Genomic DNA, 22,495 nt, shown 5'->3' on the forward strand with positions numbered 1-22,495 from the left:
TAAAAGCATTTTAAATGACATGATTTAAGGCAATATTGGTATTGATCTTCATTTTCAAACACTCTTTCGATCCACCTCAAAAGGTGTAAGACTCTATTGAACAGATAGAAGAAACAAGTAAATGGCAAAAACTGTTGAAAAAACAATGATCATATTAATAAATGCAGAGTAATATTACTTGATCAATAAATTCTTCATTGATGAAAATAATGTAATCATTTGTATGAAATTATGAATGATATAGTTTTATAGTATAGTTTTATAGATAATAGATATTTTATTTGTGTTTCAGTGCCAACTGTATTTCATGTCATTCTGACAGTAAGTTGTTAGGTTTGATTATTAAAATAAAAATGTTTTGGTCACGTTACATTCCTGGGAACTATTTAAAAGGTATATACTGTAGTTAGCTCTTATTTGAGATATTTATTTTTCATATTGACATCAGTGATAATAGAGTCTAACTAAATACCAGGTTTCTCTGTATGGTATGGTGCTGTCGATGCATACTATTTCAAACCAATATTAGCTTGCAATATAAATACACAGTTTTCTGAGCTCAAGTCATTTAAAGTTTGACATTTGGTTTATTTAAGAGGTTTCCAGTCACCACAGTACTTTATGAACTCAGTTTGGGCTCCATACTGAGATAATGATTTTGCCACGTCACTGCTTTCCTGTCCTGCATGTCATCTTAACATCTGGTCTCTGCATTCTCAAAGCAATAATATGGCTACAATCCATGCCACTGTACCCATAATCCTGCAGTATCAAAAGCCAAGCAGAGGGGTCTCTCGTTCCTCTTTCTCCCTTCCATGCGACCCCATGTGATGACAGACCCCTGAGAGGACCCCTTTGTTGGTAATTGAGCTTACCTCATTTTAAAAATACCAGGAGCCCTGCTGGATAATAAAAATGTGACTATACTGAGGTACATATTTCTGGCAGAAGCCAAACGGCGCTATACAGAAAACAGAGCTGTACTTGTTGAATTTGACCAGAAAGAAGGAAAGGCTTGTGTTTTTCATTCCCTGACTATTCTTTGGTCAAGATTTTCTTTCTCCCTTGCTGCCTTAACTAAAGTCGTAGAATGGCCTTGCGTGGAGTCTGGATCGCTGGGACCTTAGTAATATCCACCAGGGAGCCTGTAATTACTCAGACAGCGCTGCTGCCATCAGGCCACGCCTCCAGCACTCTGTCGGCTTGGCGGCCTGTAAACGTGTCAGTGGCAGGATGTCGCTCCTCTCTCGTATACACTTTCTTACAGTCAAGAGGAAGGTTGAATGCACTCTCTCAATGAATACAAATAACAGAAGTAACCTTCAATGGCTACTTATTTTCACTGGATGATGGAAAATGACCGGATGACGCTCGTGGTTCTTTAAACTGCAGAAACACAGTTAATAGTTGTTGGGAGGAATTTCCCTGTGTAATAATGCTGGATTTGTAGCTAAAGGGTGAGATGATAAACAGCTCTTGGGCATATACGAAATATATTTTCATAAATCAGGAAATCATGTTAATCAAGAGGTTCCAATAGTCCTCTCCAACAATGCAACTCACAATACATTGTTTATGTTCTTTCTCTTGTATCAAAAGAAGTAAAGCAGGAATGTTCAAGATGAACTTAGATAGCAGGTACAATGTGTACAATATTTTCCATATTATTGGTGACAGAGTTTCACAGGATCATAGATGAAACAACAGGAATGCATTTATCCTCCTAACTGGTGCTCTAACTATCGGCTATCTTACCATTAGTGTGGAGGCTGGCAGACACAAGCCTTTGAAATGTGATCCTTGTCCCGACCAAGTCCTGCTTCCCTCTCCCTAATTGGATGATTATATCCAGAACAACATTATTTTAACTTGGAGTGAGATGGGGGACGTATTTAATGCTAAGTAAATTCCTCTTGACTTGCTATTTGTACCCGTGGCAAAGGGTTACCAACTTCAATCTGTCAGGACTGGCAACAAAGCAGGACTTGGCCTCGTCATCTCTTTAGCTGTGTCAGTGGTCATCCGTGTATCAAAAAATCCTAAAAACAGACAAAGCCTCTCGAATATTTGCTTAAACTTTCAATGCCCCATAATCATGAACGTAATGATAGTGTGTTTGCTTTGTCCAAACACCAGGGGCTCTGTTTCAAACACAGAAACACACACACACACATACTCATGGGCACATGCAGAGAGCACTGGGATGATGATGGATGGGAAGAAATTACAGGCCAAAGGTACGGAGTCTACTTAGTCATTTACATAAACAAAGTACATAAACATAGCAGAACTACACTAAAATCATACATTGGAACTATTAATAAAATCCAAATGTTCACAACATGGGCACCCAGTTGTTGGCAGTGGTAATACTCAAATTAAACCAGACTCATAATATTTGTATTCTTCGTAGCGCTAAATATTACTGAGCTTATGTTTTTCTACAAGTCACCAAATGACTTTATGCAAGCGTTTCTTAGTCATGAGAAACGCCCGTATGTTAAATGGTCCAGAGATGCAAATGTATTTCGGTCAGTGGCGATGTTTTCCTGAGTGATTTTGTTGGGAGACATTAAAAGCTTGAATAAAAATAAGTTATAATTTCAAAGGCTAAGGTTAAAAAAACATCATCTACCCAGAGGGGAACATTTTACAATTACCTACAATGTGCCAGGCCGCTTGCCAGTTGAAAACCAGGTCATGGAAAATGCACATATCTACAGAGAAAAGGCAAAACCACATAGTTACATAAGGAGCGGGTCCAAACGCATTGTCATTCTTCATTTACAAAAATAATCTTTTCTTTATTTACAACACCAAGAAATTCTGCAGGCAGTCAGTGCGTGTTTTTTTTGCATTTGTGTTTGCAGGCACATGCACGCAAGTTTCAATTCATGCATGGTCATTTCCTTTCTGTTGACTGAAGTGAGCCAGAATAAATCACAGTGACACAAACACATACTAAATTAAATCCTGCTGTATGCATCACAGCCATCACCTCTGGTCTCAACGCTGTATTAAAAGTCTAACGTGTGCCGTGACATAACAGCAGTCTAAATCCATGCTACTACGTGGATTTCTAAATAGAGAGCATCCTGTCACGACGAGTGCATGTAAGTGAGAAAATGGGAACTTGTTTCCTGAATGCTCGGCAGAGGGAATTAGCGTTAGCCTTGCGACAAGGTCAGGGTTCACATCGGGAGGAGGTAGCAGGAGAGAAGTCACGTGACCACCTCACTGGAAACTGATGGTTGAGGTTATTGGCTGCCAGGACTTCAGCAGGTGAACAAATACTTGACTCTGTATTCTGAAGAAGTAATAATATTAGTTTCAGTTTTTGCCACATATATTATCATAAAATTTAGGCTTGAGTTGAGCATCCGTTTCCTGACAAATAAATGCCAGCCAATCATTGAAAAAACACAAGGTTGTTTACCAACACTCACCACAGTTCTGATGGCAACAACGTCGCCAGGAACGACGTGTGACTGCTCAGATTGCACAATTTGATCCCACATTTAAAAAGTGTTATTATATTATATTTGTCTCAATTGGTGTTACTTTCCAAAATCTTTATATTTGGCCTGTACTGTACAAGACAGGCATTGAGACATGTTTATTGGTGATATCTTGATCGGAAACATAGTCCCATCTTGGGGGAAAAAGAATGCAAATATTATTTATCTTAGAGAAAAGAAAATATGTTGTATTCAGATTGTTTAAAAAACATGTGAGGATTCAGAAAATGCCATATCAATGACAATTAGTTTTTTGAAAGACCAAGACTTGAATTTAATGATAATATATGAGAGGCAGGAGCTACTCTACTATAACAGCAGGGATTTAAAGATATAAATTATGGTATGCTTAAAGAAAGAAACAAACATCCCCGATGATGCTCCTTTCACTGCAGCATAAATCAAACACATGTTCTACTTGTTAGTTGAGTAAGAATTGTATGAATAATACAAAATGACTCACGACATGTGTTTGCCAGAGCTGGGTGGCATTTCCTCTCAAGGCAGGAGACAAATGCTAACCCAAGAAACACATGATGCAGGACCAAAAACAAATCATGAGTGAAGGCGTAGGTCCGTCATCTAGAGCCCGGTCTGTTTGTATTCTTTCCCAGGCTCCCTCGATTCATTAACACGTAGCCCTTGGCAGCACCCACGTTGGCACAGGGTCGAGCTGGAGGGCGACCACGACTGTGCAGCCTCCGCACACCAGGAGATGAGGACATGTATTCTCTACCCATCCAAACACAACCTTACCCCACCCTGCACGACACACTCCTCTGACACATATCACCTCGCTGCAGTGTCATCTAGAATGCATTGAATATTGTTGTGCATTCTGGTTCAAGGCAATGAATACAGATTAAAGTTTGAGAAAGGTATGGCGATTTTAGATTGCAGAAACAATGAGCACGGTGGGTGCTGGGGGGAGTGACTGAGTGGGAGTAGAAAGCCCTTCAGAGACCAAGGAGGCCCCTCAGCTGGCCAGGTACACTCCTTCCCCTCCTCCTAACCCTCACTCTCACCCACATTGCACCTGGAGCAAGGCCAAGGCTGCCGTTAATTTGGCCTCATTCTTAAGTTAAATGCAGCGCGGGCGGCGGCGGCGCTGGAGCTAATGAGCAGTGCGGCGCTGGCTGTGCTGCTCCCAGCCTCCTGTCCCAGCCATTAGAAAAATTAGAGAGTGGAAAATGAGTCAACGGTTGTGGAGGCCTTAATTGAAGTCTTAAATGAAACTGTCTCTGATCTGAGTGAACCCCACGCTGACTGGGAAGGTCTCAACCCTCACTTAGAAACAGGATCGCTCCCGTTGGGGCCAGAATGTGCATTTGTGTCAACACAATCAACATGGTGCTGGACAAGGTGTTTGAGGTAGGAACCGACACGAGATGATCAAAGTGCCTGGAAATTGTCGACCAAGACATTATCTTACAAAATCTTTCAGCCATTGTATGTGCGAGTGTATTTATATGTATGTGTGTGTGTGACCCCTTTGGTTTTGTTTATGCACAAGATGGTATCTGAGCTGTGTGGGTGGCAGAGCTCAGGAGGAGCTATGGCTTTACAGGAGAAGCTCAGAGCGGGCACACTACAAAAATACACGTGAGAGAAAACGTTACATGTGAGGATTTTAAATCATATACTGATTTGTATGGTAAAACTGTTCAAAGTTGTCCACTGCTCTGGAAATGTAACTGTCTGAAGTAGTCTCAGGGACCGTCTATCATTGCCACTCAGTCAAGACAGTGAGACACTGGGAGGTTTAGGAGTCTCTATGTTTAGATGACTTTGAGGGTCTTTCATCTGAAGCCTTGCTAAATTGTCCAAACACGACCACACTGGCATTCATTGCACTTCATCCCGACACAGCTTATCCTGACCACACATTGACAATGTTTTTCTGGGAGATACTGCAGAGATAGCTGGCCAAATCTTTGAAACACAATCAGCAGCTTACAGAGATCAGTAAGAGGCTCTATTTCGATATTAAAAGAGAGAGAAAGATCAGTTCTCTGTTTAGGTTTGGCTGAACTCTACTCCGAAGAGATAATAGCCTGAGGTTGAAGGAACATGGTAGGCAGATGAAGTTGTTGTTGTGTGTGTGTTTGTGTTGTTTGTGGGTGTTTCCTCAAATCTGACAGATATCTCTGATATGTCTCAGGGGTCAGAGGTTGTAGTAACTGAGCTGTGTTCAAGTGCCTCGTCCAGGCTCTTGTCTCGCTCTCCTTGTTGCTCCAGTGTGTGGCTGGAGACAGTGAACAGCAAATTCCTGTCACAGTATTGTCCTCCTGCAAGCCCGCTTCTGATGGAGAGCACTTAGCCATGTTTATAGCTGTACAGGTTCAAAGAGAGGCCAGCAGCACAATGGAGCAGGACAAGTTGGCTGCAGCACCACTGTGTGGGAAACACCATCACACCCCACGGAATCAAAACAAAGACACAGAAGGGGAAAAACTCTGCAAGGATTAAGGAAATTGAAAAAATGTTCCCCATTCTATTCTGCCACGTCGAATTTGACTGAAAACATTTCCTCTACACAACAGTGAAATTAGCCAAAAGGGCCCTGGCACAATAATGGACCTTTAAGAAAACTGACAACAGGTCATTAGTGCATCAGTCAAAAACATTTTGTATTCAGTCAAAAATATTTTTCAGGCATTGAAAAGCCTCACTTTTACAAAAGCTGGCATCTGATTGGAGAAGGCCCTTTCTCAGTGAGCCATTGGCTGCATGAATGGGTGGGGGCATAAGGCATCTATAGGGCAGTGTTGTCAAAAGTATTACATCAATGTGCATGACACTGCTGACTGGTTGTAACAGCTCTCACTTTATGATGACTTCCCGTCATAAGAACATAACTCTATGCATACTAGGCGTCAGCGTGGGTGAAGGGCAGACACAAACTCCACATTAAAGGGATAAAACTGGAGTTTGGGTTTTGAGTAAATGTTTGGCTACCTCGGCTACATCACATGTCCAGCATTTAACTAAACAGTGTGCTGACATTGACCATCACATACAATAAAGGCAGCCAGTCTTCTCGTGGTGGCCTTCTCACCCCAGCCAGCCCCTGTGACCTGTCCTTCAGCCCCCTCCTCCAATGCTTTAATCCAGCTAACCTTGTCTAAACCACCAGACCTCATTCAGAACAAGCAGATGACTTTCTGCACGCCAGTGGCCACTATAAATAGAAATTTCATTGAGTAGCAGCAGGCTGAATGGGAGGTATTGTAAACAGCGGGCCGGCCTAAAGCCTTACACAGGGCTAACCTGGGAAAGTGATGGAAAGTGACATGCTGCAGCCATGAGGCATGCAGTACAACAACAAACGGACACTGACGTACCACTGCCCTTCACTTCACATGTAGGGTTTCTACCTCGTGAAATGGGAATACAGCATACTAAGAACATTCTTTGGGGGAAGCAATAAAAGAATGAGGTTTATGTTTATTTTCTGAACTCAGAACACTGTCTCTCAGAGGATTCAACTTTACAAACTAACTGGGACCCATTAAACAATAAAAAAATAATAAAAAGATGTTTGATGAAAGACAACAAGGACTGCTCACGCAGCATTTTAAAGAGCAGAATGCAACAGTCCCAAGTGACCATGTAGAGAACTTTCTTTTACTGTACATACTTGTACAGTATAGGAAGTCTGGTTATTCCCAACAGGTAACAAGTATATAATAGTTCCAGGCTATGAGTTGGGCATATACTCAGCTGCCTGATGCATTGATTGCCTTTTATCTACTACTGTAATATTATATTTTATTATTATGCTATGCTTACTGTGAAGCACTTCGTTAAACCCTCTGTTTTTAATATGTGCTATATAAATAAATTGGATTGGATTGGATTGGATTGATCATTAATTCATTGTGCTTTCATACACAAGGCAGTGTAGCAAGCTCAGTCACGATAATTGTGCCTTCCTCAGGGGACAGAAATATCTTGGATAAATCAAGGGATTATTTTGTCAACGTCACTGTGCCAGTCAGTGACGTCAAAAACAGTCATTCAGTTTGGCTATTTTTAGTGTGATGGATGTATTTGGCCAGACAAACATGCATATCTACTGTGTAAGTGTGGGCTGTATACCTGTTGGTGCAGCAGAACGTAATAAGGGCTCTGACTTTGATTCTCGTCTGAGGAAGGAACAGAGATTTAGAAGAGTGAGTACGCATTTCTATATTTAATTCTATATATATTTATATAATTTGTTATCAACCTCTTGCTCTCAGTTTTTTTTTAAATACATAGACCAACTATTAAAGGAGTCTGAACAGTCACCTACCAAACCACACGGAGAGAGAGAGAGAGAAAGAGAGAGATAGGCTGAACCATTTTTAATCCACTCATTTGATTCACAATTCACACGCAGATCCCAGCCAGGGGGTGGGGATTTTGAGGAGGAGAGATCAGTAGCCAGGCTTAACTTAAAATGTCAAATGCTTAACTTTGACTTCATGGAAAAAATAGACGGTTCAGAGAACCCGACAGACCACATGCTGCCAAGCATTTTTCCCGACCTATACTCGAAAAATAAATCCCAGAAGCAACAGGTACAGACCGGCTCTTTCACTGAGTTGTAGTGAAACAACGAGGTGCTTCAGCCCTGAAGGCCAGTGATACCTGATCATCAAACTGCCACCAATTACAGCATCAGGAGAAGTCATTTATTTTGCCTCTGTTTAAGGAGGTGCTAAACTCCATGAACCATTCCTTCATGCCCCTGCTGAAATTTCATCCAAAGCAGCCCTGGCCCCACTGAGGAAAAGAGGGATATTGAGGGGCTAAGTGAGACGAGGGCCCTGGAGGCCAGGCTCACCAACGTGCACCCTGCTTGTCTATAGGTCAAACCAGAGAAACGAGAGCCCTCCTCGACCATTCCTCCCCTCTTCACAGTCCGGCTGGGGAACTTGTGGCAACAAATTCATTGTTCACGACAGAAGAAATCTGCATGCTCAGAACAATCAGTCATGGAAGGGCTACCAGAGTCCAGGGGGTTTGAGGTGGTACTCCCCTTTCTTCAGCCCCACACCCAAATCTCCCCATTTAGGTATTTGTTGAACCTCCTGCACTGAAATTACTGCCTGTACAGGAACATATTGGGTGATGGGCAGCACACAAGTTTCCACGTGTGGTAAGCAATGAAAGAAGAGCTCAACGAGCTTTCAGCATACCCGATCCCACAACTTACTGGAAGTAATAAGTGTCTTGACTAACTAAAACAGCAAGAATAAGCAGCCCTCCATGTCATCTAATTCAGTAGAAACAACTGTGAGCAGAGAAAGAGAGATTCACAAATCAACATTTTAAAATGGAAATTGCTATCAGTGAATAAAAGGAGGGGAAAAGGCTCGATGGAAAGATGAACTCTGGAGTGCGAGCTGTCTTGTTGCGTGAACAGGAAATAGTGTGTTTGCATGGCGTCTTATCTGAGAGGTGTTTCCAGGTTCTGCTCAAGTGGTTTATCTGATTCTGCCCCCAGAAGATTGTCAGCCAACACCTGAGCTGTCAAGGGTTTACTTGACAGCTCATGATGATACATCTTCCATCACAGCAAACGCCTCAAACCGAATGTCTGACACAGCAGCACGGTGACGGCTGTATCTCTTTTCTCTAATTACATATACAGGGGAAAGCAATATTTAGAAAGAAATACTGGATGTGGGAGTTACGAAATACAACAAAAAGCCAACAAAAGCTATTTTTCGGAGGTCAAAACAAAAACATTTGAAAACAAATATATATATATATATATACATTTTGATCATTAAAATATAAACACTATCTATTGCAGTAGGTCTTCACCAACATGCTACAAAGGGTTCACCCCTTCTGATAAACAGCACCCTCTGCTGCTTACCCTCTGAACTATCTATCCATCTACTTCTATACAGATTAAACTGTTGTGGATCAAGGGGGTTGAAGCCAATCCCAGCATGCACCGGGTGCTAACAAATCGGTGTTGACAGTGCACATATAAAAATACAAATTCACATTCATATCCATTAAATAAACTAACAAAGCAGCATTGGAAATATATGTTAGCAACCAAACTGAACACATAGAAAGCTTTAAAACCTTTTATTGCAAATAAATTAAACATGGTTTCCCCTCCACAGTGAACATCATTAATTACATTTATGGGGAAATAACAGGGGAAAAAATATCCCAAAACACATATGGCCTAGTATTTTAATGTTAATTAAAAGTCTTATGAAGAACCCAAATGATTCAGAGTGCAATACTACATCATTATGAGCAAATCTTATTATTGCAACATCCAAGGGACAGAAAACTTTTCTTTCCTTAAAAGCCAGAACTGACACATTAGAGACTTCATATGATGCATGGATTTAAAAAAATAAAAGCACAGTGAATGTATTTAATAATTGTACAGATGACCTCTTCATTTAAATGTGTCATTCTAATGCAAACCAAACTATATTATTTGTGTCTGAATTGCTCAAGACAGATGATGAAGTATAATTCCCTGCAATCAAGAGTCAATCCAAAACTGGGGGAGAGCATATTTCATCCAGCACAGCGCTCCAACAATAACACCTCCCCACTGAAAGTAAATTCCTCGACTCTCGGCAGAAACACACAACTCTTTTAATCCAGCTCTAGTAATGAGGTCATATCATTTCTCCCTTCCTTTTTTTTTCATTTCAACAAATGAAAAAATGTCATTTGCCAGTTACAGGAACAAAACTGTGATTGATTTATATCTTGAAGAAGATACTGTTTACAAAACTATGAATGATTAAACATAGTCTGGAGGGTATATTTCCATGTGAGAATCTTTGATCCTTTAAATGTTTAGTCGTGTCCTTGCAGCTCAGATCAGAACCCTTCGGTGAGGTGGGGGTGGAGGGAGAGGAGGTGGTAAGGCAGTAATGGAACAGAGAGAGATGTTGTTAAGAGCTATGTACTGCCAAAAACAACTCTGATCACTGCTCTGAAACCATTTGATCGCAGGAGCAGCCAGCCTGGCCTAAGTGGAGGTGACAGTGTGTCTAGGAGACACATTACAAGTCAGAGGAAATTGGAGATAAACAGATAAAAGAATTCAATCTCTGTGGGAAGTAGCGAAGCACAGGGGGCAGGAAATAAACCTGTATTTAAGCTGATTACCGGAGCAGAGTCCCAGCCCCTTTCAGCAGCTCTGTCCAGCCCGGGCCTCGCCGCTACCAACGTTGTTCATTAGAGATTTGCTGAAAAAGGCTGCCTTGTCAGACTTGCAGGAGTGTTAGTGATGGCTGGCTGGAGGGGGACATGCAGGGCTCTTAATTGGGTCTGTATGCTGTATCGGTGGCTGGCTGGAGCGCTGGTGATGATTGCTGTGAGCAGGTGGCCGTGGTGGCAGCTCCATGCAGGCCATCCCAGGCCAGCCTGTCTGTTCTTGTCAGGACCTGGAACACTGAGCAGACAGCTCCTGAGCCCTGCGCTCATTACGCCAAGTTGTCCACCCTGTTGCCTAGTAACGGCCTCACAGTCCCTACACAACACTTCCTCCCGAGTCCCACAATGTAACACGCAGTCGTGGAGGACTACTTCAACACAGTCCAGCTATAGGAAAAAAAGATAAATACACTGCTACCTCTCGATGTCCTTTTTAAATGCAACATGTCGTACTTCAAGCCAGCCATAACGCTTCATGTTTTCCTACCAACAATGTGCACCAAAAGGTATGACGTCAGTGCCAATCAATTAAAGCTCCAAAACCACTGATTCATCACTTTCTCCCCATAAGTGTGTTTTATGTGAACTCATCTTTACCGTTATTATTACTTTAACTGAAAAAAGACATTCCGAGATTTTATCATAGATTCAGCTTCTACTTTCAATCAAGCGGTTTGTCTAGATGTTCATCCGACAACGTCTCAGGCACGCAGCAGCTGGTCATACATGACATGTGCGATTACGATCTGCCTGCTCACAGAACATCAAATGCAGACATGAACATGTGCAAGCTTTTAAACACACAAACACACACACCTACACTCCGACACACACACACACACACACACACGAGTAGTTAAGATCTTAGAAGCATTCTTGTGCAATCTGCTGTTGACTTTTTCTGGACGAAATCTCCATTTGCATCAGAGTGTAGCAAAAGTAGGAGTGGAGAAGAGGCAAATACTGCTCGTGACTTCAACTGCATCCAGCAACTGGACCAGCAACAGCAAGGAGGGAATGAAGCCGCGTAGAAGTCAGTGTTCATCTGTATTCTTCTTCCAAACGGTGCTTCTGCAAAAGGAGAATATTTACAGTTTTGAGTGACACAATTGCCAAAGGGAAACTTTACAGGGAAAACTCTTGTACTAAAAAGACACTCGGACTGCATGAGGGCAGAACATGTTTAATGCAGCACTTCTTTCTCTGTGTAATACCAAATGTCATCAGTTCATTGGGGAGATCTATGTCCCAAGAGGACCGAGCAGTTCTTTTGCTGCAGTTTGATTACTTTGGACAGCAGTCAGCCAATGTTTCATCATTCACTGGAATGTTGATGAAAGCTACAGATGAAGTGTGAAAGAATCCATCATGTCGGGGTTTAACCGGACAGACTTTGGAGAGGGGCATGTGGAGCAGAGCCAGATCTGAAAAATGACAGGAAACAGTACAATGACATCAGCAATGTCACAGTGCAAGGCCCGTTTAATGAAATGGAGAAGTCAATGAGCTTCTATAACGCCTTATAAAACATGGAGTCCACCTCGTGACTCCAGTTGTGAATTAAGGAAAGAACATATTTCATGCAACCGCAGAAGAAATTGGAGCAGAGTTGGAATCCATTCAAGATCAACATCACCCCCTAATATGGTGTGACTAATCTGGCAGTAATAGATGTTATTTTCACTTCTCTCTTCTCAAAGGGTTATGGCTTGAAACTAAAACAAAACCAATTTATTTTGTTCTGTGCCTATGGTCCGTATTATTTAAATTGATTTAATCCAGTCAACTGAATGACACACAGTCCCCACAGTCCTGTCAGTGCTGTGAGTTCAGGCAGTCCGGTGTTGAAAAAGGGCAATATTAAATCATAGCCCCACCCTGAAGGCCCCCTCTAACATAACGGTCCACACCAGGACTTGTCCACATACTGCGGTGCCGCTCAAGTTACCGAAGTTGTAGAGCAGAGACGACTCTCAGGCCTCGGCCCACTTCCCCGTGCCAACGCAGCATGTGAAAGCTAAAAACCCAAAGGGTGATCATTTGTCGCGGGTAGTTCACACCTCTGGAATGTCTCAGTTAGTGCACTCAGCATATCAGACAAGATGGGTGGTGTTCCTTTAGCGATCAGGACAGCTCTCATGTCGGCCGATCAAAGTCAGCAGAGCTGGTGCTACAACGTTCACACGCAGCTGTGTCTTCCCTGGGGCTACACTTGGGCTGCGGGTGCTAGACCTCACTGTGGAAGTGCCTGTAAATAAATGGTTTTGTCACTGTGTTCACACATTCCTCGAACCAATGCTCTGCCTTATTCGCGCGGGCCGCCATCCTCACAGCTGACTGCTGAAATCACCTCATTACATCCACGTGGACTTCCCAGAGGGAATCCAACAATACTCACAATGTAATGACATCGTGTAGGTTACATGGAAATAGCCAACAGTTATCTATTCAAGGACAACTTTTACAACGTTACTCATTTTGAAAAGGAATAGTTTGACATTTGGGGGAATACGCTTATTTTAAATGAGAAGATTGATACCCTTCTTAATTTGAAGCTGCTGTTTTTAAACATCAGCTTAGATATGTTCATGAGTGAGCGATAGAGGTGCCCGTAGGTGGATTTTCTTACATTTGGACAGTTAGTTTAGCTTTAAATAAAAACTGAAAATGGGGAAACTGCTCGACTCTGTCCTTTGGCGATAGCTTTATATTTAACAAACAAATATGAGAGTGATATACATTCAATAACTCTCACAAGGACATAGCATAAGCATTCTCTTTAAACACCACTATGACCATGTGGAAGGTGATAGGCCGCTGTGTGCCTCTGGCTGGGTTGGTTAATGAGAGTTAGAATATCAGGAGGAAAGACAGGCGTGCAATACCTGTGCTATGGTCTTTAAATGAGGAATGTGAGGAATTCCCAAAGCTCTGAAGTCAATATTTAGTTTAGATTAAATGATAAGAACAGCTCAGTCTCTCCCCAACTACAACTGGGACGCCAGCCAAAACATTGAGCCCAAAGGAACACATTCTGAACTGCAACTTAACCAGCCAAGCATTTGACTTGCAGTCCCTTTAAAACATGGCACACAGTCACACACAGACACACATTGATTTGTATTATCTAGCCGTTGATCAGTCCTATGGGATTATTCTGCCCTTGTGTTGTCATTTGACCTTGGTCCTTGGCATCACTACCTCCGACCTTCCTTTGCCCATGTACTAAGCCATATTTCACAACTCTTTCACTCTTTTGGGATTGTAATCAATAGGGTCAAAAGGATTTGTTTATGTTCACCTTTCTCCAAAAAACCTTTCACCACATTTTGTAACCAGTCAGTGGGATATTTGAGATTTAAAAGGCTCACTTGAAGAGAAAAATGAGCCGGCAGACCTAATAATAATGAATCATTATGAAAAGAAAAAACGACAGCAAAAAGGAAAACAGTGGATTTCCTTTTGGCTGGTCTGACATTACGAGGATGTTTAACTTATGGTACCAAGGGAGGTGAACTATGCAGACTAATACACCAGGATCAGGAGAGGGAGAGAGAGTGAGAGTGAGAGAGGAAAATGTAATTAATCACACAACTGTCAGTGGGCCTGGTCCAGTGGAGGTGTTCTTGAGTTCTTGGTCTGTGTGCCGGTCTTGAGAGAAAGGCCAGTGGAGCAGCAGTGCTGTGTATGGGTGGTCAATTAGTTTACAAACTTCAACAGTGACCGAGACATTCTCCTCAGCCCCGACCCCAAACTGCCTCCTGCCATCCCTGACCAAACCACATCATATCAGGGCCCAAACCTCATGCCGTGATCCGAGGCATTCCCCAGGCTGTAACATAAAGAAGCTCCCTAGATTGAGCTCAACCTTAATCAACAGCCTATTTTGCTGTGGTTACATTGAATTGCCTTACATCCAGGATCTACCAGCTTATTTAGCCCCTTTTCAGTTTTCCTATGCGTCCGACTTGTGTCTGAGAGCCAGACCTCCACCACTGTCACTCTGCTTTTTCACTTCCCTGGAATTGCACATCCTTTCCAATTTGACTGAATGCACTTAACCCTCTATGGATGGATCGGTTTAAGGATGAAAGCCAAATAACAAACCACAGAAACGGACTGAAATCAAATCTGAACATGGGAATAAATGTGCTTTCCGGAGCTTGTCATGAATAGGGCTCAGAACCAAGAGTGTCCTCTAGTACGCTACTGATTCAGACAATAAAATGCTGACCTCACATTTTCCAGTTGGACACGGGACTGCTTGGCTTTTACTACACTTGCTTGACAAGTTAGGACAGCATCATAGCTGCATTGGGCACCCAGCTATACACTTACACACAAGTGTTGATAGGCAAAACCCACACGATGGATCGCACCACAGTGCTTACTCGGGTGATCAACACTGTTATCAATCATCTTCTGGGATGCAGTGACAGCATGCCCACTGGGATTATGCAGTTTATGGATTTAGTGTGAAAGGTTTCACTTTGCAAAGAACGAAGACCAACCGGATCATTCCTTTACATCCTCACTTCCATGTAGAGGAGTTCTGCACGCTGACACGTCCATGTGTTCTCCACCAAAGTATGCGTGCATATCTTTCCCTCTCTGTGTACATGCAGAAGATTGCGCTGATTACAATGAGTGCACGCTAAGACATTTTTCTTGCTGCGTGTGTGTGACAATTTGCATGAATTTGTATGTGTGGGGGGGAGTTGAGCACAGGAAATGTAAAGGTTAAGGTAGTTCCTATGAAACAAAGGCTCCTCTGCATCCCCACGAGTTCTTTCCTTTCATAGGCGCCTGAGGCTCCTGTCCACATCATTGTACCGTTTAAGAGGGAACATCCTGGAGCCGCCACCCCCACCTTTCCCTTCACATCCTATAGATGGCTTGACCTATAGTGTATCACAGTCATGTGAAACATTAACTAAAATCTTCAACGTTGTCAGACACAAGCTCTGTTCAGCCCTGTAACTGAACCAGAGGCAAATGACTAGCAGCGCCAGCCACCATCTAGTTTTCCTCAGTTGTGATTGCTGGGGAACCTATGATTCCTCGGCGGCTCACCGACTTCATAAACGCCTCACTGCTCTTTTACAATCTTATCTATCTGGGCATCAGCTTACAATCTGTATCATCGTCTTCCCTCCCTCTCTCCTTCTACATCTTTCACCCCTTGTTTTTTTTCCATGCTCTTTCACAGTTTCTTACTGCCACGACTGAAAATTGAGTCATAACTTCCTGATGGCACGGTATAAAGGTCACCTCCCCCCCCCCCCTGACCCCTCCTCTTCTCTCTGTTCCTCGCCTCCTTTCCTCCTCTCCCTTTTGGGAGGCCCCTTATCCCACACGCCCAGCACTGCATTCCACAGACGGTGGGACCACCTTCAAACGCTACACATGCACCACTGGCAGCGGCACGCAGGGCGACTGAACCCGGGCATCAGCTGCCACCGAGCCTCAACACTAGGCTCAAGTCTTCTCAAGCAGGGCTTTTATTGGAGGAGACATTGCAATGTCGCAGCAACAGCATCTCCGTGATGACAAGGAGAAACAACTGTAGCTCTAAAAGAGCAGAATGATAACAGTACAGTATTAGTCACTTTCCTTCTGCTGACAACAGCTCCAAGTAAGCCTCACGCCAGAGTTGGGCCTTGTGTCTGTGCTGGGAGGCTGGCAGCTGTGATAGTGGGGCCTGTACCACAACATGCTAAATGTACAGTGCTATAATGAACTGTCAATTAGTCCAGAAGGTGACAGACGCAAATTGAAAGGATTCCAATTTTGACTATTTTCCTACTAAAGCAAAGTGTTATCGTTGAAAGAATCATGAAGCTCTATTTTGGGAAAAGCTGCTCGTTTCAAATGTTGGGTTTGGTATTTTGTGGAATATATATATCTTTATATGTTTGGAAAACATTAGCTGCACAAAGTACTCAAAAAGTGACAATGATTAAAATACATTTTAGATATATAAATATTGTATAATATATATAATAATTATTATTATATATCTTATATATTATATAATATATATATATTGGTGATATCAACATTACTAAACATTAATTGTGTTCATCACAATGTAATGTAGCTTTGAACCTGCAATAACTGCTTTATTTTTGGCCACCTGGGGGAAGCAGATCCAGCTCAGTGCTTCTCTGCCGGTTCATAATCGCAGAGACGTTTTCACATTGTTCTAACATTGTCATTTCACACATTCTAACTGGAGCCACTTTGATGTTATCTTTCCCCAAAATATTTTGCGAGTAAACCTTATGAAAGGCACCAGTAGCCATTCCCATATATCAGGGGTTCAAAGTAGTACTTGAGTGGAGTAGCTAGTCTGACTCTATTCCATTGCAATTCAGAGGGAAATATTGTGCTGGATGTTTTATTTACATCTTAGACAATTAGAATATCATATGATGCAGCATCTTGGAATACATTTAGCAACAATCCTTATGCTACTAAGGACTATAATATCTTGATATTTCACAATTCAGAGCAGTACACGTATACTTGATATCTGACCTGTATGAGAGACACGCGGACATCCTCTTGTCAACTCCGATCTGCCGAGTTTCCTCTGATCCTGGGTCAGTGGTGGCACTGGGTTGCATTTGATAGCTACAGCGCATCACCTGAAGCACATAGGACAGAGAGAAGTTATACAAAGTGAAATTCCAGGCCCAACAAAGATTAAGATAGCTATGCAATACAGTTATCAGGCTATGTCCTTTTGGCATGGCTCCATTGTTAGTCTCCAGTCCGGCCCGCCTGCTATGATTATCAACTCACACATCTGGATAGACTTAGTCAAGGAATCCTATAAAGACCCTAATGGGGTCTTCTAACATTTTTGAAGACTGATTAAGAGCCTTTTTAGAACTTGTGCAGATCAGTGAACTCCATCTGTAATATATTAAAGTTTCACTGAATTGGTTATCTACGTTAGGCCTACTTGCCCTTTTTCAGCGTAATGGGGGTTTGGGGGTTTAAGGGACACTTGCATGCTTTCTTAGTAATATGGAAGGCAGCTGAATATTTGCTGATGGGGAGGGTCAGAAAGTTAAATAAACATTAATGGCCACTCAATCACTGTGGAAAAACGGTTGTTTTTGTACCATGAAAATGATTCCAGCTTTCTTAACATTAGAATGTTTAAAAACTCAAATGTGTCCCTTCAACAAATGTATTTTCAAAGCACATTTGTAAATTGTTTCATTAATAAGCTCTCAAGTCACTTTTAGTCTAGCTAATCAATAAGTGAATTCCACTATCTGGATTCCCACCAGTTTAAAAGGCAAATTTACACCTCGGATTATATTAGCTGTTACAACCAGCTCAAAGTCTGGCGAAATAGCAAGCAGGCCTCGCTTTTAAAGACGTTTTGGCTTCCAATATGTTGACCTTTATGTTTTATGGGGGAGACTAACACCTTGAACAACATTTGTTACAGATTAGGCTTCCGAGTGCCGTAAAGTTGACTCCTGCCACTTCAAACCTTTCCCAAAAAGAGGACAGCCATTGATAACCGACAAGAAAGAAAAAGCTAAATTATTACACATTTATTAGCACGGTTAGGTAATTTCCTAACAACCTGCTCAGGCCCTCAAAGTGAGCCACAACGTAGCCTAGTATAATCTATATATGTTTGAAAAACATTAGCTGCAGAAAGTACCAAAAAAATTACAATAACCAAAACAAATTTAAGTCCAGTTAATGAGCGGACCCGGTCACGGGTTTGTCATGGGGTGAGGCTCAGGTGCAGAGAGACAGGCTGGACTGCAGGTTTGAGTGAAACAAAAAAACACTTTACTTCAGAAAAAGGTAAAACATGAAAACTCTGGCTTGAAAACCACTACAAAAATCAATAGGAATGACCATGCGAACAAAGACAGAGTGAGACATCAAAACAGAGACACTACAAGACTGAGAAAAAGACAAAAAACCGACAGGAGACAAGGGAAAGACTGGCACAATATTTGGGGGGGGGGGGGGGGGGACACAGGTGTATGGCAGATACAATCAGGGAGACAGGAGTGGCTGAGGGCAGGTGAAGGGAATTAACCAATCAAGGAGACAGAGGAGTGGCTCAGGGCAGGTGAAGGGAATGAAACAATCAAAATAGAGGAGACACAGAGGAGAAACAGAGACAGAGGAGACACAGAACACAGGAGACAGGAGACAGAGGAGAAACAGGAGAAATGGACCAGGGCGTTACAGATAAATGATTCTTCGTGTACAGACCTAGTGTGCTAGTGGTATTGTGCACATCCGTTTACATCAGCATTTGAAATAGTGCCCCAAAATATATTGAGTAAATCTTTCTAAAAGGAAGCCCTTCCCAGTCATCAGAGGTTCAAAGTAACTGTTCCACTGCAATTCAGAGGGAAATATTGTACTTTTACTACATTTACATTTACATTTCTAAAGTTACAAGTTACTATGCATGTTAAGACTGTACATTTTCAACATATAACCTTCAACATATATAGTTAGAGTGTAAACTATACACAAGTGAATTAAGTCAGTTAGTTTCACCTGAACTTTTACATATCAGACACCTTGATGCTTCAGGAACAATACAATAAACATTGACACCTGCGTACATTTTACTGGCAAAACTTTTAATTCAGTTCGACTTTGAAAGTAGGACTATTACTTGTGACAGATTATTTTAATTTTACTTTGTACTCGTGCATATTAAGTAAATATCTTATCATATTACTTATCTCTCCACTGCCAGACATTGAAATAAAATAATTATTGCGTGCTATTTGTGAGGTGTCGGTTCAAACGGGAAGTGTATGTACTACACTAGAGTATGGTCAAAATCAAAAAGGGACACGTCGCGGGATTGGCAGCCCTAATGTGCCATTAGGAGTCCCACGAATGGCAAAGCGGCGAATACCATCGTTTGACCATCAGGTGTCGACAAAGTTGACGTTGCTTTACTATTACTGTTGCCTTCAGGTGCTTCTCGTGATGTCGTATTTCTGGCATTAAAGTTATGTGAGTTGGGGATTCTTTTTTAAAGAATGTGTTGTGGATAATTTTAGACTGCTACTATTTACCACAAATTAAATGGGGAACAATATTACGACAAATGTATGTTGTTTTAAATACTGCTGTGTGTAAATATATCTCCTTCAAATTACTTCTCTGCCAGCAAGTTGGCCAAAACCTTCGGACCTTCTTTCAATTACATGATTTCAGATGTGCTACTGTAGCAAGTGAAACTAAAGAGACTGCTCTTACCGTACTATTTCATATATCATTCGTTCCCAACACCTATGCTTTAACATTTCCGACGGTCTTTGAATTAGCCATAAGTCCGGATATGACCGCTTAACCACAGGAACCAAACTTTAGCTAGTAACGTTAGCTGTATCTCTAGCATAACAGCTCCGCTATCGGAATTCAAAACAAACGCAGTCGGAAGCACGTTATCTCTTTCACCATTGATTTCGACGTTAATATGAAGCTGTAGGCATAATTTATAAACAAAGGTAAAAGTCTGAGTTTTATTCGTGCATGTGTGGAAAGGATTATTTTGAAGGTAACGTGTTAATGTTACTGCTAACCTTAAAGTTAACGTTATTTAGCCAAATTGTTTTTAGCTAGCAGTAACAGTGCAATTTATTAAACAGAACGGTTTTCTTTCATTATGTCATAATACCTACTGCTGTGGAGATTACACGTCCATCTTTGAATATTTAGATGCGATTGAAGCACTTGGTTACATATATTTTAATATGACGTTTTAACCTTAGCCCACTAAACGTTACAGTGGCAGGAGCAGAGTTGATGAATTGTCAAATTCATATTCACACATAGAATCTAAGGAACCGGATGAAACAGCAAACTAGCTAACGCTAAATATCCCCGTCGTAGTCCACACAGTTTGGACTCGCTTAACGTTACTCGTAAGACTGAAGTGTCGTGAAGATCGAAGTGACAGGTTGAACCCACATCCCCCTTTAGTATCAACATAACATCTAGCATGTAGCATGACACGTCTCCTGACTGTTGATCATTTACCTTTCAGTGTTGAGGAATGGTCTGACTGCAGCAGTACCAGTAAAGATGCACAGCCGTCTGCAGGAGTTGAAGAAGGAAGAGGAGACTCTCCTTAAAATCAAAGTCATGCTACAAGACCAGCTGAACAGGTTGAAGGTGAGTGGGTGAGTGTGTGTGTGCCTATGTGTGTGGTGCCTGTGGTTTAAATAGTATGTATTTCCTCTGTTTCAGTTTGAAGAAGGGGCCTTGAAATCGATCATTAGTGCTCAAACAGAAGAAGGAGCCTCTCAACGATCTTCCCCAGAGAATGAGGTGAAGCACTGCCACAGAGACCATCAGGGACGTCCCTCAGGAGTCACGATCTGTCATATTACGATATTCCCAGGAATAGTTCTGCTTGTGTTTGTTGATTAATTCACACTTAAGCTGGCTTGTTGAAATTGAAGATCAGATGTATCACGACGAATGCTCTACACTATTGCACCGTTTTGCTTGGGTGGTACTGTTTCAAAGCCGCCATAACATCATTATATTTAGATTGTTACACATAATCCAGATAACCCTAAAAATAGGAAATTGGTCAACATACATTAATCTGATTCTTTTTAAAATACAATAGGACCAAGGTATACAAAGCCATGTAATGTTTAATCCCATAATTTAATGTGATTCTTCCTGTGGATGCAAAAGCTTTGACTAAAGCAACATTTGGGACTGCTTTTGTTTTCATCGTTTTACTCAGAAACATATGAGCCTTCAAGGAAACTTGTTCGTATCATTTAATGATTGAGATATTTCATTACGTACATTATATGATTTATACTTTGTTTACTACATTGACGATTGTATACATGTTTGATTGTTTTCTAAACAGTTGTAGTATTCTTCAGGAAATCTGAATTATTCCAAAATATCATGTGATGCGTATTGTTTGCAAAAAGTCGGCAAATATAATTTGCAGAGATGTACTACTCCAACCAGACGTGCGCTCCCATTTTGACTTGTGCTTTGTTTTGTCATAACAATGTAATGGTGCCGAGATCATTGTTAAATAACAAATTGTAAAAAATTAGCAGCATAATTATTGACTTTGGATGTTTCTTGTTCTCATAAGATCTCCTGTTTTTTAATATTTTATTTAATGTTCATTATTTGTGTTCTTTGTTTCAGGTGCACATTAACCTTGACGATGAGAGTGAGATAAATCAAACCAAACTGCTACTGAATGCTGCTGTAGATTTTGATATGGAGGAGGAAGATGACGAGGAGGAGGATGAAGAGGAGGAGGATGAAGAAGATGACAATGTGCTCGAGTTTGTGCCTGAAGAGGATGAGGAGGACGATAATTACTGAGATTCTCAGTTTTTTATGGGGCCTCAATATTTGCACCACTGAAGAAGAACCACATGTAAACGGACATCTGTTGATTTGTTTACCCGTTTATCACTTATGGAGTTTAATTTATTTGAATGGAGTGAGTTACACTTACAGTTTAACATTGCCCTCTCCTGTGCGTGATTCGAAGGTCGTCATCCACAACATACCATGTTAGAGTTCATGTGTCAAATTGTGTGAGAAATGTCTCACTGAAATGCAGTAAGACAGTGTTATTAGGTGCCTATAGCTTACTAGACATATTTCATTTTGAGGATTAGCATTACGATGTATGGCTGGGCCATATAAGAAGATAGTGTGTATGTATGAGATGATAATTGTAAGCACAAAATAAAATGTTTTGCATAGGGTTCATC

At 41.5% G+C, this 22,495-nt stretch overlaps 1 protein-coding gene across 3 annotated transcripts; it reads left to right on the forward strand.

Annotated features, from left to right (window-relative positions):
- The first annotated feature begins 20,102 nt into the window (after positions 1 to 20,102).
- Positions 20,103 to 22,491, forward strand: snapc5 (small nuclear RNA activating complex, polypeptide 5). Of its 3 annotated transcripts, none has more exons than XM_056416174.1 (4): positions 20,103 to 20,283; positions 20,773 to 20,900; positions 20,955 to 21,056; positions 21,915 to 22,491. In XM_056416174.1, exons 1-4 carry the CDS (start codon positions 20,259 to 20,261, stop codon positions 22,095 to 22,097), a joined length of 438 nt encoding a protein of 145 aa, XP_056272149.1. In that variant the 5' UTR covers positions 20,103 to 20,258; the 3' UTR covers positions 22,098 to 22,491. The 3 variants fall into 3 exon arrangements, with proteins under 3 accessions (XP_056272149.1, XP_056272150.1, XP_056272151.1); XM_056416175.1 differs by having other exon boundaries at positions 20,976 to 21,056; XM_056416176.1 differs by having other exon boundaries at positions 20,103 to 20,233.
- The last annotated feature ends 4 nt before the right edge of the window (positions 22,492 to 22,495 follow it).

Source organism: Pseudoliparis swirei, chromosome 6, assembly GCF_029220125.1.
Source record: "Pseudoliparis swirei isolate HS2019 ecotype Mariana Trench chromosome 6, NWPU_hadal_v1, whole genome shotgun sequence".
In the NCBI taxonomy this organism is placed as follows: Eukaryota; Metazoa; Chordata; class Actinopteri; order Perciformes; family Liparidae; genus Pseudoliparis; species Pseudoliparis swirei.

Coding starts and splice junctions, on each gene's coding strand:
- snapc5 (XM_056416174.1), top strand. CDS start 20,259: ATGTGTGGAAAGGATTATTTTGAAG. Junction 20,284..20,772: donor TGGAAAGGATTATTTTGAAG/GTAACGTGTTAA, acceptor TTTACCTTTCAG/TGTTGAGGAATGGTCTGACT. Junction 21,057..21,914: donor GATCTTCCCCAGAGAATGAG/GTGAAGCACTGC, acceptor TCTTTGTTTCAG/GTGCACATTAACCTTGACGA.